The 22,956-nt window shown below is 38.0% G+C and overlaps 2 protein-coding genes across 3 annotated transcripts; both read left to right on the top strand.

Moving 5' to 3' along the window:
* The first annotated feature begins 688 nt into the window (after nucleotides 1-688).
* Nucleotides 689-4,531, top strand: LOC130636145 (uncharacterized). The gene is made up of 2 exons (XM_057445774.1): nucleotides 689-1,726; nucleotides 2,193-4,531. The coding sequence occupies exons 1-2, from the start codon at nucleotides 1,630-1,632 to the stop codon at nucleotides 3,704-3,706; spliced, it is 1,611 nt and encodes a 536-aa protein (XP_057301757.1). The 5' UTR covers nucleotides 689-1,629; the 3' UTR covers nucleotides 3,707-4,531.
* Nucleotides 4,532-13,118: 8,587 nt separating this feature from the next.
* Nucleotides 13,119-21,626, top strand: LOC130636143 (uncharacterized). Of its 2 annotated transcripts, none has more exons than XM_057445771.1 (2): nucleotides 13,119-16,660; nucleotides 16,878-21,626. In XM_057445771.1, exon 2 carries the CDS (start codon nucleotides 17,131-17,133, stop codon nucleotides 21,595-21,597), a length of 4,467 nt encoding a protein of 1,488 aa, XP_057301754.1. In that variant the 5' UTR covers nucleotides 13,119-16,660; nucleotides 16,878-17,130; the 3' UTR covers nucleotides 21,598-21,626. The 2 variants fall into 2 exon arrangements, with proteins under 2 accessions (XP_057301754.1, XP_057301753.1); XM_057445770.1 differs by having other exon boundaries at nucleotides 13,119-16,718.
* The last annotated feature ends 1,330 nt before the right edge of the window (nucleotides 21,627-22,956 follow it).

Raw genomic sequence — 22,956 nt, 5'->3', positions numbered from 1 at the left:
TTGTAAAATGTTGTTTTGATGTATTACCTTTTCCGTCCCGCGTGTTACAAATAATAATGCCCGATTATGGTTGTTCAAATGGTGCAAAATTCAATGAGGTTCATATTCAAGGAATATTCATTCATGTGCAAGGAATTATGGTTCATATCCCAGGAACATTCATTCATATGCAAGGAATTTTATTCATATTCAAGGGACATTCATTCATATACAAGGAATTATGGTTCATATTCAAGAATTATCATGCATATCCAGGGAACGTTCGTACATATGCAAGATTTATATTTATTCATCTCTAAAACAAACATGGTTTCTCAAATCAAGTCTGTTAATTTTATTCATTGGTCACTAAGGGCCTTTTTATATGAGACCGAGAAACTCGGTCCACCGAGATATCCCGCATGACCGAGATCTCAGATATTTGCGGAAGAACGCTGAAAATTGAAATTGTGTTTTTATGGTGCATATTCATCTCGCCCCGGTTACAACGGGAAACTCGGTCAACCGAGATCCCGGGCAAGTGACCCGGGATCCCGGTCAAACGGGATGGATATTTGTTCATGTAAACAGAAAAACCCGGTGGCAAAGTATGGAAAAAGTTTATGTAACCTTAGAGGAGCAAATAATTATCACTATTAATGCATAATATCAATGAACATATTTATTTTTGTATCATAGTGTATTTGTAAGAAATAACAACAAAACCATGAAACATGCTGAAAACACCAGGTTTCACTAAAATTACAATTGAGAATGATCTAAGATTAACTTTTAATCCTGTTTCAAGCGTGTGGGAGATGTTAATGAATAATATTTATATTGGTCAGAAATGATGGTAATTTTCAAAAAATTTGAGAAATAATAGTGATAACACAGTTCTTTCAAGCATCAACAGTATCGCCATCTTTTTTCTGTTGTTGGAAGCCATATTTGCTTACATATTCACCCCGTCACTTTTAGTTTCCCGCTAATTTTTCTTCATATAAACCCGGGATGGGAAATGACAAATTTACATATAAACCCCAGTTGATATTAGCCCGCTCTACCGGGAAACTCGATGGGCAAGTTTCCCGGTTCTCATATAAAAAGGCCCTAAAATAGAGATGTGCGTTCTAGCGCAGTCAACGACGACGACGAAGACAAGGGAAATTCCCTAAATCCTGAATTCCCCGAATCCGACAATTCCGGGAAATTCGATAAAATCTAACGCATGCGCAATAGCGACTAACGGGAATAATGCTGACATCAACAAAAAATAGAGATTGCGCAAGTGAGTAGGGAAATTCCCTTACTCAAAATACGACTGCGCTAGAAATTTTGTTGATTGAAATCAAAAATCTATATAATAAATATGAATACACATACTGTGAATCAGTTACAAGCTATCGCGAAAACCCGTGGGCTTACGGGCTATTCCAAGCTACGCAAAGCCGACCTTACAGATTTATTAGAGGCACACCCAAGACCTGTTCCTGCGCCAGAATCAAGGTCACAAGCATTTACACCAGATGCCTTAGATATATTCGAGCGTCAAGGGATGGCAAAAGCCCGTCCAATTAAGAGCAAGATTGAACCTCGACTCCCCACACCCGAAGCCATGAATGTCTTTGAACGGATGTCTTTGAAGGGATGACAAAGACACGTCCAGTAGTAAAGAGTAAATTGCGAGAGTGGTTTGACTGGCTTGTGAACTATGTACCAGAGGGTATTAGAAAGTCGGTGCAAGGTATATATGCATCAGCAAAAAAATGCATATATACCTTGGTACGGATGTCGATGGGTACTTGGGGATGGTGCGATCACACGTGAAAACCCTGATTGAGAAGCAGGTTAAAGACATGGGGTCTGCTAAGGTGCAGTGTTCCCTCTGGATTCTATGGAAGAAACCAGTGGAGGGTACCAGCGAGGATGATACCAGCAAGTTTATTGCTGGACGAGGAGTGCTTTAAGTGGAGTATCATAGCTGCTCTACATCATGAGGATATAACCAGCGATCCAGAGAGAATCAGCAAGCTTCGACCATTTGCGGATGAGTATAATTGGCATGGCATAGAGTTTCCCATGAGCATCAAGGAGATCTCCAAGTTTGAAAAGAACAACCCAGATATCGCGGTGAACGTCTTGTACGTAACAGGGAAGACTTTCAATATCCTGTGTCTATGTACCAGAGGGTATTAGAAAGTCGGTGCAAGGTATATATGCATCAGCAAAAAAATGCATTCTTGCTCTTTATGATGGGGCAAAAAAGACCCTGATGGGTGAAGTTGAAGAAGAGGCAAAGGAGGATCATGCTGAAGATAAGCAGCAACCGAACCAAGATTTCACGCCTGAAGAACATAAGAATGCTCACCATAGGACCTTCCGAAGTTTCCGAATCCCCGGCATAGACGGTACGGATGTCGATGGGTACTTGGGGATGGTGCGATCACACGTGAAAACCCTGATTGAGAAGCAGGTTAAAGACATGGGGTCTGCTAAGGTGCAGTGTTCCCTCTGGATTCTATGGAAGAAACCAGTGGAGGGTACCAGCGAGGATGATACCAGCAAGTTTATCGAAATCAATAAGGTCTTCCACAGCAACATGGCACCGGTCTTTCAGGGTAGCGTCGTGGAAGAGGTGCTAGACACGATGCTCGCTCAGGTCAAAACGTATGTGGAGAACCCAGCGCTGCCCAATAGTGGCTTTACAATCAATCGAATTATGCATCTCGACGTGGACTTCCACAAGCTCAAGCTGTCGAGGGGTTCCTCGTATATCGAAGCACCCAAGTGGATAGCCACTAAGAAAGCCATCATTAATCCACAGAACAAGGACGAGGAGTGCTTTAAGTGGAGTATCATAGCTGCTCTACATCATGAGGATATAACCAGCGATCCAGAGAGAATCAGCAAGCTTCGACCATTTGCGGATGAGTATAATTGGCATGGCATAGAGTTTCCCATGAGCATCAAGGAGATCTCCAAGTTTGAAAAGAACAACCCAGATATCGCGGTGAACGTCTTGTACGTAACAGGGAAGACTTTCAATATCCTGTGTCGATCGACACACAACGAACGCGAGAAACAGGTTAATCTGCTACTCCTCACGGACATTAAAAAGAGTCATTATATAGCCATCGAAAATCTCTCACGACTCCTGGGCAGCAAAATATCAAAGAATCATGCAAAGATGCACTTCTGTATGAACTGTCTACAAGCCTTTCCAACAATCGAGTCGCGTGATAAGCACTATGAATACTGCATGGATAATGAAGCGGTCAAGATTGCGATGCCAACCGAACAGGAAAAGTGGCTATACTACAAGGATGGTCAGCAGCAATTCAAAGTACCCTTCGCTATCTATACGGATTTCGAATCCCTGCTCGTTCCCATCACTGAAGATAAGAGGGAGACCAAGACGAAAAAGCTGAATAAGCACGTGCCATGTGGCTGGTGCACGTATAGTACCTTCGCCTATGGTGATATATCATATCCCTTGCAGAGATACCGTGGTAAGGACTGCGTGAAAATGTTCGTTCAACACCTGGAGGATGAGGTAAAGCGGCTCTACGCTACCTTCCCACAGCATGACATGCTGCCCCTAACGGAGGTGTTACAAAGAGGGCACGAAGCGGCAAAGACATGTCACATCTGCATGAAATCCTTCGACGACGACCTGAAGAACCGAAAAGTTCGAGACCACTGTCACTACACGGGTCTATACTGAGGTGCCGCACACAACACCTGCAATTTCAACTACAATATACCCAGCCACGTGCCCGTGATCTTCCATAATTTTTCGGGGTACGACGCCCACTTGTTCATTCGAGAATTGGGGGAGAAGTACGATACCCAGGACATTGGTTTGATCGCTGAAAACACTGAAAGGTATGGTACCCATTGCAGGCATGGGGGTGCCCATTGCAGGCATGGGGGTACCCATTGCAGGCATGGAGGTACCCATTGCAGGCATGGGGTACGATCATGGTGAAACATATAAGAAGATTGAGATCAGGTTCATCGACAGCTGTCGATTCATGGCATCAAGCTTGGAGAAATTGGCAAGCAAACTCGATGATGAACAGTGCAAAAATCTCCGTTGGTATTTCGCTGAGGATGACACCTTTTAACTCATGCGCAGAAAAGGTGTCTATCCCTACGAATACATGAATAGCTGGCAACGATTCAAGGAGACGGAGCTACCTCCCAAAGAGGCCTAACTCGTCATGGACGTCCTGCTATTAACTGACATCTTCCAGAGCTTTCGAAATGTGTGCTTGGATCAATACAAGCTCGATCCTGCCCATTTCTACAGCGCACCAGGCCTGGCATGGAAAGCAGTGTTGAAGTATACCGAGATCAAGCTGGAGCTTCTTACGGATCCTGAGATGCTCTTGATGTTTGAAAGAGGTATCCATGGAGGTATAACTCAAGCAGTGCACCGATATGCCAAAGCCAATAACAAGTATATGGGGGACCAATACGATCCAGAGGTTGAGTCATCATATTTGTAGTATCTCGATGCCAACAATTTGTATGGCTGGGCCATGCGTCAAGATCTGCCCACGCACGGATTCAAGCGGATGTCGAACGTTGAGACCTTTACAGAGAAGAGGATCGAGAAACTTGTCGCTGACAACAAGCAGAGATACATCTTGGAGGTTGACATTGATTATCCAAAGAGTCTGCATGACAAGCACAACGAGCTGCCTTTCCTACCGGAGCGCAAGGTGGTTCACAGGGTCGAGAAACTAATACTAAATCTCGAGCATAAGCGGAGGTACGTGGTGCACATCAGAGCCCTTCATCAAGCTTTAAAGCATAGGCTCGAGCTTAAGAAGGTGCACAGAGTTATCCAGTTTAATCAGAAGCCATGGCTGCGGGGTTACATCGACCACAACACTGGGCTTAGAACGGTCGCTAAAAACGAGTTCGAGAAGGACTTGTATAAGCTAATGAACCTTTCGGTATTCGGTAAAACTATGGAGAATGTGAAGAACCACCATAACATCCAGTTGGTTAACAATGAAGAAAAGTACACAAAGCTCGTCATGAAGCCCAACTTCAAGGGCGGGAATTACTTCAGCAGTCACCTCATGGGAGTGGAAATGTGTAAAACAGAGGTAAAAATGAAAAAGCCGGTGTATATTGTCCAAGCCATCTTGGATAACTCGAAAATCGTGATGTACAACTTCCACTGTGATTACATGCAGCCAAAGTATGGTAGCAAGCTGCGGATCTGTTATATGGATACCGACTCATTCGTCTACCACATCAAAACGGAAGACTTTTATCGTGACATTACTGATGATGTTGAGACACGTTTCGATACGAGTGCCTATAGCAAGGATGATGACAGACCTCTCCCCATCGGGAAAAACAAAAAGGTGGTAGGTCTCATGAAGGACGAGCTAAGCGGAAAAATCAAGACAGAGTTCATCACCTTGAGAGCAAAGCTGTATGCTTACATGAGTCTCACGAAAAAGGGCGGGGATCGCAAGGCGAAAGGTGTGAAGAAGTGCGTAACAAAAAAATCCATCACCTTCGAGGACTACCGGCGCTGCTTAGAGGATGGTGTTGACATATACAAAACCTGGGTCTGCATCCATAATAAGAGGCATCAAATCTATACGCAGGAAGTGAACAAGCTGGCACTCAATAGGGCAGATAACAACGGCAGGTGCAAGCGGACCAGATCACAACCCTCGCCAGGGGTCATTATCGTTTAGAGGCAAATAAATGATGGAAGCTCTGCTACTGATAGCTATACTTCTCCCATACGTCTTGATCCTAGCTTTCTTCTTTCGTTATCGACGTATAATAAATATGGTTCAAGATATTGCAGAAATTTTCGATGTTGTAGATATCCCAGCAGAAGCGCTTGAGCAACGTGAAAACAAGCGTCAGGCTTTGAAGGATGCAATACGTAAAGGTAAACAACACCTTCTACCAAAGAATTGTACAGAAGCCTGTATCGATAAAGCATCAGACGAGGTTATCGACAAGGTGTACTCTGAATATATTCAGCGTGAGATTCAGGAAAACGGTACAAAGACTGCAAAGGCACTGTCAACCCATGCGATAAGCATGTACACCAAAGCTGTCAGCAACATGGTATCTATCGATAGTCCCGAGGCCCTGAGACAAGATATCGAAGCTGAACCCATCATCATGGATTCTATGGCTGACTTGGGGATTCTCGTGTATTCAGCTTTTGGAAAGCTCCTATCACCCCTACTTATCGCTGCGCATACCATTAATCATACACAGCTCTCAACGTCCAAGGTAGTTGAAAAGAAGGTTGATGAAGAGCAACAAAAAGATGAGCAGCGCGTGTAGTATTATTATCAACCAACAAAAACAACAAACCGAGACCGTCGAAAAAATTGTTGAAGTACACAAAAAGCACCCGGGAAGGGTTGCCCAGGGGCACAGACTAGCAGCACTGATGAGGGAGAGAAAGCTTGGAAGAGTTCCGCCCAAGAAAAAACCCATGACGTTTAGAGCGTTTTTAAGATACTTTGAGAGAGATTTAAACACTCCTGAAGCCATACTCACGGGATAAAAGATCTTTCTGTAAAAAGGAAGTGATTTTCTAACTCCAACGAGTTATAAGAAATGACCGAGGAAACTAACCAAGTAATTACCAAGAAGAACGAGGGCCGTATTGCTGCTGGCAAGAGACTTGCGGAATGGAATCGCAAGAACAAGGCCGACTTGCATAAGAAAGTGGGCAAAAGTAGTTCCCAAGAGAGTCAGGAACCTGTCGCAGTTCCTCCCACGTCCCCGGGCAGTGTATATATTGGTGGAGGCATCGTTGCTATACTCGCCTGTGTAGAAGGGGTATATTATCTTACGCGTAAGTAGCCCGCAGCGGCCCAACAACATGCGGAAACACGTGCACCAGAGCAGCGTAAACCTTCAAGGCCTCAAGCCAAGCCTGATGTCGACTTTTTCAAGATGAAATAATCTATAATATAAACATGAGTTCTAGTTTGACCCCCAAAGAGAAGGAAATCATCGACATGGTGTATGAAAAAGTCGTGGACCTAGGCTTTACATTCGCTTACGCTATGGTTGGCAAGAGGTTCCTTGGTATCTCGAGTCCTTCGGCCAAGTTGGATACAAGCGACGTGATGAAAATGGTGACATACTTCACAGCCGGACGGAGAAGCCGTGAGATTGCCGTCTCCAAAGGGTGGATCCCTGCATCTATCGTTCCATAACCTAAGTAAGTACATCCAAGGTTTAGGCAGACACAACCTAGAATAAATGACCCTAGACATCGTGAAAGATCCGTGCACGAGCATCTTCACGGGACCTACAAGCTGTGGCAAAACTTAGAGACTCTTGGACTTACTCGAGAACGAGTACAAGCACTATTTCTTCAACGTTGTCATCCTCTGTCCCACCATCCGCTGGAACAAGACCTACCTCGATAGAGCATCGCTTTGGAAGGATGACTATGTGTTCCTAATCGAGCCGGGTGACCAGTTATTTGAATGGATCAAACACCTATCGAAGCTGCTTGCGGGTGAAGAGAGTTTGTTAATTATCTATGACATGATAAGCGATGAAAGTCTCGATAAAAAGCGCCAGCCCTTGCTCGAACTTTCTATCTCAGGTAGGCACAGAAAACACAGCCTATGGCTCCTCATTCAAAGTTACACGGCCCTCCCAAAGAACCTACGAAGGCAAAAGAAGCAGCTGTTCATGTGGTACCCGCACGAATGCAGTGTTACGAAGCTGGTGGATGAAGAGACGAGCATGAGCAGTGACTGGGAGTCGATCAAGACCCAGCTCAGGAAGTCCAAACATGCGTGCTTGTATGTGAGACTGGAGCACCCTCGGACCTGGCAAATTTTGGAGTGTACCCGGCGGGTACAACTGATCAGACACGCATTTTTACGTCCACTTTCAATTAAACAAATATGTCTTGTATCGAAAAATTACAAGAGGAGTTTGAGGGAGAGATCCGGAAATTGGAGGAAACAATCGAGAACTTGGAAGTGAGACATGAGGAAATCGATCAGTCGCTGTATAAGATGTGGCAGAGTGATAAACACAACGACCGGATCGCTTTAATCGCCTGTGTTTCGTCGCTGGCTCTTACCATGTTCCACTATATGATGAAATATTTTTACATTGTCTTCCTGCCTAAGTGGATTTTTCCACGGGCTTTATCGACTAGTCTATATAATAATACGCCAGTTCCGTGTGTCTGTCTGTCACTTTTGCAAAGTCGATTATACTTTCCATAACGTTCTTTAACATATTCTATAAAACATCGCCTATAAAATTGTTCTGTAATTTACCAAACTTTAACGTTAAACTAATATTAGCGTCAAAGAAAAGTATATAAAATTCATGTAGCCATTACAATGCACCTAAAACTTTGAGGCCGAATAACTTGGAAACGAGGTGGTGACGTCAATGATTTTTCACCGCGTGGGTAACTAGGGACCAACTGGGACCAATTTGGATACGTTTCCCAAACCTGGGTCCTCAAATCCGTTTTGGAATGGACGGGTTGATGACGTCATTATAAAACCTTCAAACCCTATTATCTCTGCAACTGCTTGTCAAAAGTACATGATCCTATACATTTTCTTGACCAGCGTTCCAAGATCTATATAATAAAGGCAACGGGCTGATGATAAAAAAATACTTAATGTTCTGACTGAAACTGTTTTTGTTTTTTATATTTTGTAATCTAACGGGCGAGGACTGTATACACTGAAATGAGTGATTTTTCTAAATTTTGATGTGTTTTGTAACCTTTTTGTGGTAGATTAATGGGTATTGGCAATATACGATATGCTGAATGAAATTATTTTTGTTGATTTAGATGTGTTTCTCAAAAACCAATCTGTTTTACATTTTGTGTAAACTTTTGTTTACGAACCGTATACAATGTTTCCAAAATAATGACCTTTTTTATTCAAGTTTATTCTTTGCTTATTTTTTTTGACATTTAGGTTCAAAATTGTTGGTAAAGGGCAGTACGGATCTTCATACTAAAAAAGAAAAGTTTTTGTCTTTTTAACTGGTTGATTTTTACATTTTGTGTAAATTTTTTGTGGGAGAGGATGGTATGCAACTGAAATGACTGATTTTTGTAGATTTAAAACTGATGTTTTCCAAACTATGGCTTTTTCATATTTTTGTATGAGCTTTTAAGGGAAAGACAATATTTAAAATGTGTAACTCTTGCAGGCCAAATTTTTGACATTTCAGAATAAAATACTGACGGTTTTCAACATAATCACTTATAAGATGTACAAATTTAAGACGCGTTATTTCTGACATTGTTATTATCCGTCTTGTGACTGTCAGTGTTGCAACTGTCGGTGTTCTTACTGTCGGTTTTGTGAGTATTGGTGTTGTGAGTGTCGATGCTGTGAGTGTCGTTGTTGTAACTTTTTATAAACTAGATTTTGCACCTTGCATGCTGTTCTTTATTATTTTGTGTAAGATTTATGTGGAGGATTTAATGCAATTTGACATTTGATATTTGGTGTAAAATTTTCAGAACAATTTTTTTGTATATGCACTGCTGGCGTCAGCAAAACATCTAAAACAACCTATTTTTCAGCGTGTCTGTGTGTCTGTGACAGGCAAAGTGGATGTCTTCATTTTCCTTTGATGTTGCCGAAAAATGCAACTCTAATATGTCAAATTTTCTGACGTTACGGCGCGACGAAAATAACACTACTTTAACGTCAATATCCTATATTAAATTAATGAAGCCATCACAGTGCACCTAAAACTTTGAGGCCAAATAACTAGGAAACGAGGTGGTGACGTCAATGATTTTTCACCGCGTGGGTAACTAGGGACCACCTAGGACCAATTTGGGTTATTTTCCCAAACCTGGGTCCCCGAATCCGTTTCGGAATGGACGGGTTGATGACGTCATCAAAAAATCTTCAAACCTTAACATCTCTGAAACTGTTTGTCAAAAGTACATAATCCTATACATTTTCTTGATCAGCTTTTCAAGATCTATACAATGAAGACATTAGATATATAAAATTCTGGAAAAAAATTTTATGTCTGATTGCGGGCCTTTGCTGACATCAGCCAAATTTTCCAACCCTTATATTTCCTTATACGTTCGTCGAAAACCCATGATCCTATACATTTTTCTCATGAGGGTTTTAGCCTCTACACATTACAGGCAACCAATAAACTAAACTTCGCTAATTCTTTTTTGTATCTGCACTGCTGACGTCAGCAAAAGTCTAAAATAATCAATTTTTACATTGTCCTCCTGCCTAAGTGGATTTTTCCACGGGCTTTATCGACTAGTCTATATAATAATACGCCAGTTCCGTGTGTCTGTGACAGGCAAAGTGGATTTGTTCATTTTTCTTTGATGTTGCCGAAAAATACATGTCTATTACGTCAAATTTTCTGACGTTACAGCGCGACGTCAATAATACTACTTTAACGTTAATATCCTATATTAAAATAATGAAGCCATTACAGTGCATCTAAAACTTTGAGGGCAAATAACTTGGAAACGAGGTGGTGACGTCAATGATTTTTCACCGCGTGGGTAACTAGGGACCACCTAGGACCAATTTGGGTAATTTTCCCAAACCTGGGTCCCCGAATCCGTTTCGGAATGGACGGGTTAATTACGTCATCAAAAATCTTCAAACCCTACTATCTCTGCAACCGTTTACCAAAAGTACATGATCCTATACATTTTCTTAATCAGTGCTTCAAGATCTATACGATGAAGGCAACAGGTATACGAATTTTTAAAAAAAAAATTTGGGATTTGGCGGTTCATTGGTGACGCCAGCAAAATTTTTAAAACCTTATATCTCCTTAGGCGTTTGTCGAAAACATATGATCCTATACATTATTTTGATCAGCGTTTTAACCTCTACACATTACAGGCAACGAATAAACTAAACTTCGCCAATTTTTTTTGTACCTGCACTGCTGACGTCAGCAAAAAATCTAAAAAAACCTATTTTTCATTGTCCCTCGGCCTAAGTGGATTACTCCACGGGCCTTATCGACTAGTCTATATAATAATACGCCAGTTCTGTGTCTCTGTAACAGGCAAAGTGGATATGTTCATTTTCCTTTCATCTTACCGAAATTTTTGTTGAAGTAACCGAAAAATACATGTCTAATATGTTAAGTTTTCTGACGTTACGGCGCGACGTCAATAACACTACGTTAACGTCAATATCTTTCTTATTGATTTCCGCCATCGCCACGCGGGGCTTAATCTTTAAAATCGCCGGATGGAAGATAGAGATATATATATATAGATATATAGAGACAGCACAGAGCCTGGAAGCCGCGGGTAGTTAGTCCTATTATAGATACTCTGTACTTTTTCAGTTTATTGCATGGTTTACAGGCTAATAGTTTTCAACCAATGACAATACAGTATTAACATTTACGACCCGTCCCAAAGTCGCAATTTTTTAGGTAGCCAGAAAGCCATTTTCTTGCTGGTGAAAGACTAGAACTGCTATATCTGCATTAAGAAAAACGACGAAAAAGATAATATTGAATTCCTGTCTGTTAAACGTTCCAGAACCAACCGAACATACCGAAAAGTTGAGCTAGGTATCACCTAGAACATTCCAAATAGCTAGCTAGCTAACATTGAAGAAATTTTAAATTTTGGTGGTGTTGAACTGAACTATAGATAGATAGATAGATAGATAGATAGATAGATAGATAGATAGATAGATAGATAGATAGATAGATAGATAGATAGATAGATAGATAGATAGATAGATAGATAGATAGATAGATAGATAGATAGATAGATAGATAGATAGATAGATAGATAGATAGATAGATAGATAGATAGATAGATAGATAGATAGATAGATAGATAGATAGATAGATAGATAGATAGATAGATAGATAGATAGATAGATAGATAGATAGATAGATAGATAGATAGATAGATAGATAGATAGATAGATAGATAGATAGATAGATAGATAGATAGATAGATAGATAGATAGATAGATAGATAGATAGATAGATAGATAGATAGATAGATAGATAGATAGATAGATAGATAGATAGATAGATAGATAGATAGATAGATAGATAGATAGATAGATAGATAGATAGATAGATAGATAGATAGATAGATAGATAGATAGATAGATAGATAGATAGATAGATAGATAGATAGATAGATAGATAGATAGATAGATAGATAGATAGATAGATAGATAGATAGATAGATAGATAGATAGATAGATAGATAGATAGATAGATAGATAGATAGATAGATAGATAGATAGATAGATAGATAGATAGATAGATAGATAGATAGATAGATAGATAGATAGATAGATAGATAGATAGATAGATAGATAGATAGATAGATAGATAGATAGATAGATAGATAGATAGATAGATAGATAGATAGATAGATAGATAGATAGATAGATAGATAGATAGATAGATAGATAGATAGATAGATAGATAGATAGATAGATAGATAGATAGATAGATAGATAGATAGATAGATAGATAGATAGATAGATAGATAGATAGATAGATAGATAGATAGATAGATAGATAGATAGATAGATAGATAGATAGATAGATAGATAGATAGATAGATAGATAGATAGATAGATAGATAGATAGATAGATAGATAGATAGATAGATGTGCATATTTTACATGGCTAGCCTCACAAATATCGAGGGATATACCCTGTCTATTATTTCCAGGAGGGGCCATGGCGTAGATGGAGAGTCCTAGAGTATTTAATGCTCATTTTAAGCTACGCAGACCCAATTAGAGCCCGCGCTCTACTAGACAACTCCCGGCAACATCCAACGGCCCACACAGTGTGCCATCTTCCCAATTTCCCTCACATGGCTTGGGTTAACCCGGGGCTATGGTAACATTCACTCGCCCATGTTGAATCGCCGTCAAGAGGAATCGAACCCCGGTCTCCCGCACAGAGTATGAGAGCTATAACCACTAATCTACGGCGCAGGTAATTAATATTTTAATTTAAAACTTTCCTGTAGCTACAGTATTTTTCTAACTTAACAGGGAATAGAATTTTAAGTATCTAGGCTAAATTTATAAATCTTTAAGTATTTTACAAAGTTATGCCCATGCCATCATTTATGCTGACTGGGAAAAAATAAAGTATAGCTAGCTATATATGTACCACTTTTGCTAATTACATACCTTCCAACCCTGGAATCCTGTAAAATGGGAGATTGCGTGAACTTAGTTTAGAGTTTCTGTGAGGTGCTGCCATAGTTAGTGCCAAGGGAAAAAAATTAAGATTTTGAGCTTCTCTCTAGATCCTAACAAAAATTTTGCTGAGTTTAGAAGAGGTTGCTGATAAGCCGCAAACGCCCGCATAGGTAGAGACGAATTTGGGAATTTTTCGAATTAAATTGGCCCAAAACCGCCCACACTTTCACGAACTCGGCCGGAGCATTCCTGAAGTGCAATTTCTTGTAACATCATGCAGAGTTCCGACTCGCCGAAAACGCTGTGTATGTGAGGGCGGCCGCAGGCGTTTTTTCGGGGGTTTTGGGGGGTTTTTTCGTCTGTAACTGCCCTAAAAAGCCTGGGTCTGTCCGAAACGGCCCGAAATGCAACGCGAACAAGCTCCTTAAATTCTTACGAAAGAAGGGAGGTGCTATTTTGTCGTCGTACTTACAGTTTATTATTTGTGGGATTTTATTACAGCTATTTATGAAATAAATGTTATAAAAAACAGTCTTCCACTACCATTCCTCGACATTAAAAGAATAAATTATGCATGGTAATAAATGTTTAAAAAACGTTGTTTCGGGTTGATTTCTGGTTTCTCCAGGCGAAATTTCAAGTTTTTGTTATATTGCCGGAACTCGACCGACAGCCCCATGGTTTCCGGCGAGTCGGCACCCTCGTTCACGCAGTCGATAGTTAAAAGAAGGCGCTTGAAGATAAGGACAAGTTCATTAATATCAGACCATATTTTGATGATTTTTGGACATTGGTATCAGTTGTTTTAAGTTTATCAGAAAATGTTTATGGAGAATAAGTTAAAAAAACAATTTGATTTTAGACTTAGCATTATAGTCAGAAGTTCCTGAATATGAAATCCCTGTTTCATAACAGCAAATATTAACATAGTTATTATCGTTTGTTTCAGGAACAATAAATTGATAAAAAATTAACAAGCCCAGAATTTTGAAATTGATAAAAAATGCTCTAAACTCCTTATTTTTATGAGTTATGTATTTTGCTTTGATTATGATGTTTTTAGGAACTTTCTGAGCAATTTTGCATATTTTTTATTTCCAGGACACAAAATTGATAAAAATATAACACTTTAAAGCTGCAAAATTGTTAGGTTTTATCAGCTTGTGACCCCAAAACAAAAAGAGACAAATAACTATTTTTTTGTACTTATTTTATATGAAAATACAGTTAACTGGAACAATACTGAATATATATCCCATGTAGAGCAAAAATGTGATAATTTCTTAACAAATCTGAATCGGGATATTTTTCTTTGCAAATACTACACTTCTAGTTATTTTGTTATCAAATCCTGTCCAATTTTTTAACCATATGTGGCAGTAACCATTCATGCACTCAATACTCAATGAGTCTAACATAACAGTCTAAAAAAACTTAAAAGGGCAATAATAAAGTAGAGTTTGGTTATGTAAATTGTTAAGATTTTATCATTTTATTACCCCTAAAATTGTTTTTAGGCATTATTAAATAAGACTTAATATGATTTTAACGCTCTTTACAAAATACAGGACATTTATATCTAATTGAAAATGAGTATCATTCTGACATTTTAATAATTTTCCTTTGTTAAAAATTTATCAGTATATTGTTCAAATATATACTCTGATAAATTTGTGTCCTGAAATTTTTTTTTAGTGAATATACCATTAAAGAGTGCTTTAAATAGGATAAGGAGATTGAAAACACAAGGATAACCAAAGAAATGATAAATTACTAACAATGTTACTTTTTTATCAAAATCATGTACCACAACAGGTTTTTTTAGTATTTTGACCAACTTAGCTTTTGAAGAACAAGCATACGCAGCATCCCTCAAAATTTTAGCAAACTAGGCGGATTTATAAACAAATTATAAGGAAATTTTTCTTTTTTGCTTTTTTGCAATGTCCAAATCGGTGTCTGATATTTATGAACTTGTCCATAAAGAAGTTAATATATCAGTTTTTTATCAAGTAAATCTTATTGAAAACTATCGAAAACAGTTCTTTTTAGAACTTCGCTACCATATATTATATAAGTTTATTTTTTAATTTTCTGAATCATTATATATTATTCAGGTCTATACAGGTTTTTGTCGGGCAAATACTTAAGGTTTTTTTCAAAACACCGAACTTGCTCGAAAACACCTGCACTTTTTACGGCATATGCAGCTTATTGACACCCTCGTTGGTTAAGGGGCTTTTGAAAAAATTTTTGGGCCCTGTTTGTGGGATATCGCCGTGCACTGTATTTCACGGACGGAAATCCGCTAAAGAGGGGGAGGGAGGTCGTCCGAATCCTAACTGCAATATACTGCTAACAGGGCCCAAAAATTTTTTGAAGCCCCTTAACGTATATACCTAACGTAAATGTATGGTTTTTATACAATGAAATGTGATATATAAAAGTAGGGTGACCGTATGGATTTCTCCATGGGTAAACTATTAGTTAGCCATATTTTGTTTGTTTGTCAGTCCGTATTTTGTCTGTTTGTCTGCCAAAAGCGTCTTGTGTAAAAGCACACGAAATGTAATGCGATACATTAAGGATGAGCAACCCTGTGAATTTTTCCATTGGTAAACGATTAGTATATATTAATAATAGCCATATTTTGTCTGTTCGTTGGACACCCTTTCGTATGTATATGTATATATCTTGTCTGTTTGTCCGCCAAAAGCATCTTGTGTAACATCAAGCACAAAATGAAATGCAATATATAAAGGACGGGCAATCCCATGAATTTTTTCAGGGTTAAACGATTAGTCTTTATATTGATACTAGCCGTATTTTGTCTTTTTGTCGACCAAAAGGGACTTGTGTAAAACCACAAGCGAAATCATCATCATTCTCGGCTTAACGTCCGTTTTCCATGCTAGCATGGGTTGGACGGGGTATATTAATGACCCTCTTCCAATCTGATCTAGACTGTGTTAGATCTAAACTCAACTTCCTCTGTATCAAGTCTGAGGACGGGTGACCCCATGGATTTTTCCACACATAAACGATATAGCATGATATATGCTGTTTTGAAATTATGGTGATTAAATAACTGTATAAAAAAGTAAATATGAAGGTCTCCAGGAATTGAATCCTGTCATACCGAGGCTGGGCATTGTCTTAACATTTTTAAGATTTTAAAAATTTCTTATATTGAAAAAAAACCCGCGTATTTTCAATTACAGGTCAAGAAACAACACAATTTTTTTACTGAAGTTACATCCTGAAAAATTTATTCTAAAAATAAGTCTTTTTTTCTCAACGAAAATAGTGTTTTAAAACAAAGAAAAGAGAAGAATAAAAAGTAAGAAAGTTTCAGCCTAGAAGCATTTTGCTAGTAAAATTGAAGCAAGTCAAAAACGCTTTTCTTATAGGAAAAAAAACGTGTATACAACCAGCTAATATAGCAAACTTGTGGATTACAACAGGTTAACAGCTAGTATTTTATAAACGATTTTCAGGTTATAATTTATTTAGGAGTGTGAGGTAAGCTGCTTTAAGTGCATGTTTCAATTAAAATTAGCGTCACATACTTTTTAACTTGATTTTGTGAGGTATTGGTATCTTAGCAGACATAAGTTTGTTAATTTTTATACCGTGCTATTGAAACAAAAAATTACAATGAATTTCCTTTTCTTTTTTTAGGTTCGACAACCGTGACTCAGCAGAGTATAAAAGAGAAGAAACTCGACAGAGTATAAAAGCTAGTTATTCAGAACATTCAGATATTCCAAATTAATTGAACTTACTGAACCTTGAACTTGAATTTACTTATCGGTGAACTTAATAGTGAACTTATCGGTGAATTTAGTAGTGAATTTATTGGTGAAATTACAAAACGGAGGTTTCTCTAGCTTCTAAGATTTTTTTTTCTCGATCACACGTTACCACCGCTAATATGAACCTCGCATATAAAAGCTGTCGCCGTATGGTACTTTTACTTTCTGGTGATGTTGAAACTAATCCGGGGCCTTGCACTATTCTAAAGTCGGTACAGGGATCTTTTCATCAAGGGGATGTTAGGCTTGGAACTTTTACTGGTACACAATGTATGTGTAATTCCCTGTTTGCGATCGTTTGGTCGGCTCTTAAAAAAGTTTCTTTTTGGAATCCAGGTGATCTTGATCATATCCTTTCCGAAGGAACAAAGTGGTACACAAACCTAGGATACACAAACCAGTACTTAAGCGCAAGTGAGCTCCCAAATAGTTTCGTTCTTGAAAATGAGGTCATACAAATACAAAGTTTAGAAAATGTTTCTCATATTATTACAGACGATAGCACTTTATTACGCACTTTTCATAATTCATCTGATTCCGATAAAGGGCAAGGAATGCTGGGCATTATTAGCGGTGTTAGTTTTGCTATAGTTTGGGACCACCCGCAAATTTATTTATTTGATCCTCATAGCCGAACTAGTTTAGGACAAATAACAGAACAGGGTACGTCAGTCCTTTTAAAATTTGATTCATTGCAACATGTTGAAAGCTACATACGCGAAATATACGTCACCCCTGGCGAAGCAATGTGTCTTGAAACTCAATATTTCAAAATACTCACAACTGAGCAGATAACTGGTAACATTATGCTTAACATTCGCAGGAAAAGAAAACTAGAACAAAACAGGAAGTACCGTGAATCCGAGAGAGGCCGAGTGAAACAAAAAAATTCAATAGGCAAATATCAGAAAACGGAATACGGCCAAGCTAAGTTGAGCGAGTCGATAAGCAAATATCGGAAAACGGAACAGGGACAAGCTAAGGTGAAAAAGTCGATAGGCAAATATCAAAAAACAGAACAGGGTCAAGCTAAAGTAAAAAAGTCAATAGGCAAATATCAGAAAACAGAAAAGGGACACGCTAAGATAAAAGAGTCTATAGGCAAATATCAAAATACAGTAAATGGTCGATCCAAGCTAAGAGAGTCGAAAAGTAAATACAAAAAAACGGAACAGGGCCAAGCGAAGCAAAGGGAGTCCGTAGGAAAATATCGGGAAACTGAGCAGGGCCAACAGGCACAAAAAACTGCAAAGAAACGCCATGTAGTGGAAGGTAAAGCAACAAAACGTAAGCGTGTTAACAATCTGCCTGATTCTGATGAAAAAATAAACCAATTTAAAAAATGCATTGGGAATGGGCCATTTTATATATGTGTCATATGTAATCGTTCTTTATATAGGCGGTCAATTAAATTTTTTCGCCACGTCGATTATCCTGCCATTTTAGAAGAGCATTTTCGCTTCAGAGTACAAAGTTTTGATGGCAAAGAATACATATGTGCAACATGCCATTCAAAACTTACAAAAGGAAAGGTTCCTTCCCAGGCTGTATCTAATAATCTCCAAATGTTTGATCTCCCAGAATCAATGAGCACATTACGACGATTAGAAAAAATTATTATATCTAAAAGAATTTTATTTAAACGAATTGCAATAATGCCTAAAGGTCAGTGTCCTAAAATAAAAGGTGCAATATGTAATGTTCCAATAAAAGCCGATGAAATAAGCAATGTCTTACCAAGAGGAATGGATAATAATGGTGTAGTGCAAGTTGCGTTAAAGAAAAAACTGAATTTCAAATCTAACGTTTATTTAGAATCGGTAAGGCCAGATGTTATTCGGGAAGTTCTTTGTTATCTGAAACTGGTTAACCCTCTTTATTCAAATATTGAAATTAACCTCACAAACATACCACCTTCCTGGATTAATTTAACATCTGAACATGAAACTGGAAAAAGTAAAAATGAAATGAACGTTGATTTTGCAATAAAATCGACAACAAATAATAATATCGGTGATGTAAAAACCAAGAATGAAGATTACCTGGACAATAGCGAAGAAGAGAATGAAAACCCGTTAAACGAGTATCGCTTGCCTTGCCAAGAAACGTCTTTTGTTCCAACTATTCCACATGACCAAATTGATGATGGAAATATTGTTATTGCTCCAGGAGAGAAAAAAATTCCCATACCAATAATTTCTGATGAGCATTGTGAAGAACTTTCCCACCCCTATCTATTTCCAACAGGTAAATTCGGATATCACACGAAAAGACAAGTACCACTTTCCCCGACCAAGTATTTCAACCAAAGATTACTGAATTATAGACAGAAGTTTGCCTCTGATACTGACTATATATTCTTTGCTCATGCAGTGACTCAACATCTTAATTTAAATAGTCGCATAAACATCGCTATGCAAAAAATTAAAGCGGATGGTCTTACAGCAGGAATGATGTCTGCGAATTTTAAAGAAAGAGTTAAATCGTTTATAGCCAGTGACGACGCTTTCACGTTTATGAACACGTTGAAAGGAACTCCTGCATATTGGAAACGATTTCTCTTTGAAGTTTTGGCTATGGTAAAACAGTTAGGACTTCCAACATTTTTTATGACTTTGTCCTGTGCAGACTTAAGATGGAATGAACTGGTTAAAATCATTACTAAATTAAAAGGTATTGACATATCTGAAGAAGAAATCGAAAATCTAAATTATTATCAAAGAACAGAGATTCTTAACAGTAATCCAGTTCTTCTAGCAAGACATTTTCAATATAGAGTTGAGACGTTTTTTAAAACCATAGTTGTCAACGGACCATTAGGTAAAGTAAACTACTACGCGATTAGAGTTGAATTTCAGGTTAGAGGTAGCCCACACATCCACTCTTTATTATGGGTTGTCAATGCACCAATTTTCCGTAGCGATAATAAGAAAGAATATATTGCCTTTGTGGATAACATAGTTAAATGTCAGCTTCCTAATAAAGACAGCAACCCAGATCTCTACAAACTAGTTTCGACATATCAAACACATTCTCATTCTAAATCTTGTCGTAAATATAAAAACAAGAATTGTCGATACTCTTTCGGCAAGTTTTTTACAGACCGTACAATTGTTGCTGAGACTTTACCTGATAACATCTCAAAGAAAGAAAGAGAAACACGGTTAAAAGAAAGAAAGGCTATACTAGAAAAAGTAAAAACTTACATAGATTCAAATTTGAATCCAAGATTCAACAATATTCTTCATCCAGACGAACCGAATTATAACCAACCAGGTACAATTGAACAAATCCTTCAAAGTTTAGCCATAACAAATAAAGAATATGAAAACGCACTAAGCATCTCACCTGATACTGGATTTCAAATTCACTTCCGAAGGCTTCCAGATTCTTGTTTTATCAATAATTATTTTACTGAGGGTTTGAAGGCATGGGAAGCTAACATAGACATTCAACCTGTTCTTGATTATTATAAAGCAGTTTCTTACATGTGTGCTTATTTGTCAAAAGTTGAAAATGAATCTTCAGAGGCAATGAAAAAAGCTGCATCGCAAGCACTAGAAACTGGTGATTCATTATTTGAACAGATGAAGTCAATTGCAAATGCGTATCGAAATCATCGCGAAATGTCAGTTCAAGAAGCAGTAGCTACTATAATGCCAGAAATATGGTTACGAAAGACATTTCCAGCTGTAGTTTTTGCAAATAGTAACATTCCTGAGAAGCGATACAGGGTATGTCGCAACGAAGAAGAAATTTTAAGTTTACCACCAGAGAGTACGGATATTTTTAAACGAAACATGTTGGATAGATACATGGATAGACCAAATCTAGAATTTAAAAAAGGCAGATACCCCATGTTGGAACAAATGTGTTATGCTGAGTTCTTGTCAAGCTACTCTATGAAAATAAAACCGAAACCAGAAGAAGAAAATGACAGTCAACCAGAAGTACTTGAAGAAATAATAGCTGAGATTCAAGTCGAATCTCCTTATCCAAAAACTATACCTCTGATGTCATCAAAAGAAATGTTGAACTTGCGAAAAGAAAAATGTGTTCTAAGATACCATGTACCTAGTCGAGACAAAAATCCAGAAGGATATGCACATCATTTGCTCCTTATGTTTTATCCTTTTCGCCAGGAAGCAAAATTGTTAAGTGAAAACTCGGGTACTTACACAGAGAAATTATTGGAAAACGGTGTATTAGAAATTATAAATACAAATAAAAGAATATGCGAACCATTTGGTGAACTTGTTGAAGAAGCAATGATAAATTTTCACGCAAATGTAAATAATCTTGATTCTTTTGCCGAACAGGAAAACGACGATGTTTCTGATGAGATTAGTAATATAAACAACCATGACACTGACGAAATTCGAAGTGAAACCGAAAACATCCCAGTTTTTGGAAACACTTTTTCATCTATTACTGAGCCTGGAATTTCCGACGACGAACTCCATGAAAAGATTCGAACATTAAATAAAACACAAAGGCAAATTTTTGAAGTGGTAAATGATTGGGTTAGAACTTACGTAAAAGGTTTAGCGCACACCATAAAATTAAGCCAATTCACATTTTTCTAACAGGAAGTGCAGGTTGTGGAAAGTCCCATTTAATAACAACAATTTCTGACATGCTAAATAAAGCACTTTCCTATCGTGCAGGAAACTTAGAAAAGGATAGAATTCTCATTTTAGCACCAACCGGTGTTGCTGCCATTAATATAGAGGGAAATACAATACATTCAGCCTTAGGTATACCAGCGGATAGAAATTTCACTAAAAACATTTCTAAGTTAAGTGATAAAAAGAAATGTATGCTGCGAAACAAGCTTTCAGAACAAAGCGTTATTGTAATAGATGAAATCTCAATGGTTTCAAACAAGCTACTTTTACATATTCATCAACGGCTAACCGAAATATTTGGATGCGCAGATGACATTCCATTTGCAGGAATATCTGTTATAGCATGTGGCGATTTTTACCAACTTCCACCAATTCAAGCAAGGCCAGTTTACGCAGAATACAAAGATGCATTGTTAAATCTTTCACATTGCTGGAAGCATTATAAGATTGCTGAACTAACGGAAGTTATGAGACAGCGTGGTGATCAACATTTGATTGAATTATTAAACAATATCAGAGTGGGAAAATTAGAAACGCGACACGAAGATGTACTAAATTCTAAATTTATTTCACCAAATGACCCACATTACCCCAAAAATGCAATTCATATATTTGCTGAAAATCAACCCGCCTCTGAGCATAACAAAAAAATGCCTAATAGCATAACATCGGACGAAATAAATATCGAAGCTATTGACAAAATTCCAGAAAATATACCCGTGCAATTAGTCCAAAATTTTAATTCTCGCACTCAAATGGAAACAGGTGGACTTGCGCGAAACCTTCTGCTAAAACTTCATGCAAAAGTCATGTTGACGTCAAATATTGATGTATCTGATAAACTCATTAACGGACAGATAGGTACTGTTCATCGGTTGAAAACCGATAGCTCAGGAAATGTAACAAGAATATATTTGAAAATGGAAGACATATATACTGGACTTAAAGCTATGAGAACAGATCCATATGCTATTCAAGAAAATGTTGTACCAATTAATAGAGTAGAGAAAGAAATCAAATTTAACAAACATAATCCATCTTCACCTTCTATGAAACGGCTGCAATTTCCATTAATGCTGTCATGGGCCTGTACTGTTCACAAGGTTCAAGGAAAAACGTTTGATAAAATTGTTGTCTGTTTTGATTTATTAAAACAACGAGCCTTTCACTCAGGACAAATATATGTTGCATTAAGTCGAGTCACAAGTTTAGACGGTTTATACATAACGGGTACATTTGCTAAGTCAACCATTAAGTCAGACACACGAGCAACAGAGCAATACAATTCCATGCGAGAACATTCAAAATTGACACAAA

Source organism: Hydractinia symbiolongicarpus, chromosome 3 (assembly GCF_029227915.1).
Source record: "Hydractinia symbiolongicarpus strain clone_291-10 chromosome 3, HSymV2.1, whole genome shotgun sequence".
Classification (NCBI taxonomy): Eukaryota; Metazoa; Cnidaria; class Hydrozoa; order Anthoathecata; family Hydractiniidae; genus Hydractinia; species Hydractinia symbiolongicarpus.
Note: the sequence above shows the minus strand (reverse complement) of the source record. Positions and strands in the feature narration are given on the sequence as shown.